This window comes from Olea europaea, unplaced genomic scaffold (genome assembly GCF_002742605.1).
Source record: "Olea europaea var. sylvestris unplaced genomic scaffold, O_europaea_v1 scaffold392, whole genome shotgun sequence".
Classification (NCBI taxonomy): domain Eukaryota; kingdom Viridiplantae; phylum Streptophyta; class Magnoliopsida; order Lamiales; family Oleaceae; genus Olea; species Olea europaea.
In genome coordinates, this window is record NW_019258717.1 from 118,796 (window position 1) to 121,689 (window position 2,894).

Here is a 2,894-nt window from a genome sequence, read left to right on the forward strand (position 1 = left end):
ACAGGTTTAGGTTCGATCTCAATGGGAAAAGAAAATGGAGCACCTAACAGCGCATCTTCACAGGAATTGTCTTTTACTCCAAGGCATAACTTGTATCCATGCGCTTCATATTCGCCCGGAGTTCGCTCCTAGTTGTTTTTATCCTATAATAAAATATACAGTTCTCGATTGATGTAGATTAAAATCAAATTTTTAGTAAATTTTGATAAAATTGATGAAATCTATGATTATCAAATCGTTAGTCTCATCGAATTATGATTAAATTACTTATTAATTTTGACTTAAAATTAAAAATTGATTTTCCATTACTCAATTCACTTTGAAGTTTGAGAACAAGATAACCTTCAAACATGGCTAAATACAAGAAATAGCATACAAATCTAAGGAAGCTAAAATTGAAAAGCACATGTTTGGCCAGGCTTTTGGAAAATCAAAAGTTGCTTCTAAAATTGAGAAACTATTTTTAACTTATTTAATTAATATTCTAAAAAGTTTTTTTGGCTAGTTAAAAAATGATTTTAAATGAAGTTAATGTAAGGTAACATTCTCAGGAATATCTTTTACAAGAAGAGATAAAAGTAAAAGTAGAAATCCTTCCACCGAGCTCTAAGCTCCTGTTTGGCCTCCATTAAATTACATTTTAATTTTTTTTTTCTATTTTCAACCCCACAATTTTTCATAAAATAATATTACACGTAAATTGAAGTTTTTTTTCTTTCCTTTTTAACTACTCATTTTTCAAAATAAACACTATTCTACCCATTTTCATTTCAAAAAAAAATGGGGTCAAACGACGGCTAAATGTGCTTGCGCGAGAAATTGATTTTATATGGATGAACATAAAAATGTAAAAATGCCTTGGAAATGAATAGTATGGTTGTTCCATCAAAGCACAGTGTAGAGCACATATACTAAGCCCTTAACTTCTGCTTGTTCACACTTCCAAATTCCAATATCCACTGTGCTATTAGCTTCCCACAATCCCTTTAAAAGCCAAACAGATTCCATTATTCCATCAACTCTTCTCAGTTAAAGAGGGAAAATTATTCTCATTCATACATGGCTAATTTTTCTTGCTTTTTTCTCTTTTTCCTCGTCCTTTATTTCGCTAATTCCTATTCGAAGGCACAGGCCGTGCCAGCTATGTACGTGTTTGGCGACTCCCTAGTCGATGTAGGTAACAACAAACACTTGCCACTCTCCCTCCTCCGAGCGGATTTGCCTCACAACGGGGTCGATTACCCCGGTCGAAAACCCACTGGAAGGTTTTCCAATGGCAAGAATTCTGCAGATTTCTTAGGTAACTCTCTTGTTCAATTCTACTACTCTTAACATATGGTATGCTAGTTTACTTCATGCATTAAAGGCATGTTAAGTAGTACTCGATAGAATTAAACAGGACAATGAATAAGATTTTAACTCGTTTTTCTTCGTTTGATAGCTGAGAAGTTAGGTTTAACGACTGCGCCACCATATCTTTCGCAACCCAACGATGTGTTTGTGAAAGGTGTAAACTTTGCCTCGGGAGGAGCTGGAATCTTTAACGCCACAAATGAGGACGTTATTGTAAGTAATGACACTGTCCCAACTTAGCTATCCATTCGAATATAAATTCTAACTCGTTTTATTTATTCATTCAGAAACAAACTATTCCATTGCCAATCCAGCTGGGGTATTTCTCTCTAGTACATCAAAGATTGGTGAAACAACTAGGAACAGCCAGTGCCCAGGAGCACTTATCCAAATCACTATTTCCAGTCGTAATCGGGAGCAACGATCTAATTAACTTTTCCAAATCCAAAAATACCCCTCAACAATTTGTTAATCTCATGGTTTCGTCCCTCAAAGAAGTGCTCAAGGTAAAGTAAACTTGCCAGCAATAGCTCGTTACTCTAATATATCGTCTATTCAGTTAATTTCGAGTTCAATTTTCACGACTTATAAGTAATTTCATGGATTCAGGGATTACATGGTCTAGGGGCACGTAAATTTTTGGTCGTTGGCACTTCACCAATTGGCTGCGCCCCAAAGCAAAGATTTCAAAGTACAACTAATGAATGCAATGCAGAAGTAAATTCCTTGTCCAAAAATTACAACCAAGGACTCCAATCAATGTTGCAAGACTTGAAATCAGAGCTTAAGGACATGCACTACTCTTATCTCGATACATATAGTATTTTTACAAACTTTATCGACAATCCCACAACTTATGGTACGTGCAATATTCTTAGAATTTATAAATCAGCATGAATTAAAAGATTATATGTACATTCGTTTTCTCACATTTTCGGACTATGATTATCTAATCTAAGAATCGTTTTTTTAATAGGTTTCAATGAGACCAAGGCTGCTTGTTGTGGACTAGGGAAATTGAAGGCCAGGGTTCCTTGCACGCCTGTTTCAGAATATTGTTCGAACAGAAGTAATCATGTGTTTTGGGACATATATCATCCCACACAGACAACCGCTCATACTTTCATTGACATTCTTTTCAGTGATTCACGAGAGTATGTAACCCCCGTTACTATCCAACAATTAATTGCTATATGAAATGCATATGCTAATATGTACACTACATACGATATAAATTAATCTATTTGTTCAAAATGTAATTCAATCTATATTTTTAGTATTTGTATACTTGTTTTCTTAGACTTTGTAATTTTAAAGAATGAAAAAGAAGTTAAAATCGATCATGTCCACCGTAATGTTATATTCAATTTAATTTTGATGTCAAAAGTGAATGATTGCTACCAAACAATGAGAAGAAAATGACCCAATAATATGAAACGGGAGTGGTACAACGTTTATCAATACTGGTGGAAATGTATGCTCGATCCAACAAATTTCTAATACGGAAGCCATCAAAATAAACGATCAATGAAGGAATGACC

The 2,894-nt window shown here is 34.5% G+C and overlaps 1 protein-coding gene across 2 annotated transcripts; it reads left to right on the forward strand.

Annotated features, from left to right (window-relative positions):
- Positions 1–979: 979 nt before the first annotated feature.
- Positions 980–2,652, forward strand: LOC111387151 (GDSL esterase/lipase At5g55050-like). Of its 2 annotated transcripts, XM_023011687.1 has the most exons (6): positions 980–1,300; positions 1,442–1,566; positions 1,641–1,859; positions 1,963–2,112; positions 2,194–2,212; positions 2,330–2,652. In XM_023011687.1, exons 1-6 carry the CDS (start codon positions 1,060–1,062, stop codon positions 2,548–2,550), a joined length of 975 nt encoding a protein of 324 aa, XP_022867455.1. In that variant the 5' UTR covers positions 980–1,059; the 3' UTR covers positions 2,551–2,652. The 2 variants fall into 2 exon arrangements, with proteins under 2 accessions (XP_022867455.1, XP_022867454.1); XM_023011686.1 differs by having other exon boundaries at positions 1,007–1,300; positions 1,963–2,212.
- Positions 2,653–2,894: the final 242 nt, after the last annotated feature.

What these genes read in the sequence shown, in the direction of transcription:
- LOC111387151 (XM_023011686.1), top strand. Translation starts at nt 1,060, where the DNA reads ATGGCTAATTTTTCTTGCTTTTTTCTCTTTTTCCTCGTCCTTTATTTC. An exon ending in CCACAAATGAGGACGTTATT is followed by an intron (nt 1,567 to 1,640) that starts GTAAGTAATGAC and finishes TTATTCATTCAG; the next exon opens with AAACAAACTATTCCATTGCC. An exon ending in CCCTCAAAGAAGTGCTCAAG is followed by an intron (nt 1,860 to 1,962) that starts GTAAAGTAAACT and finishes TCATGGATTCAG; the next exon opens with GGATTACATGGTCTAGGGGC.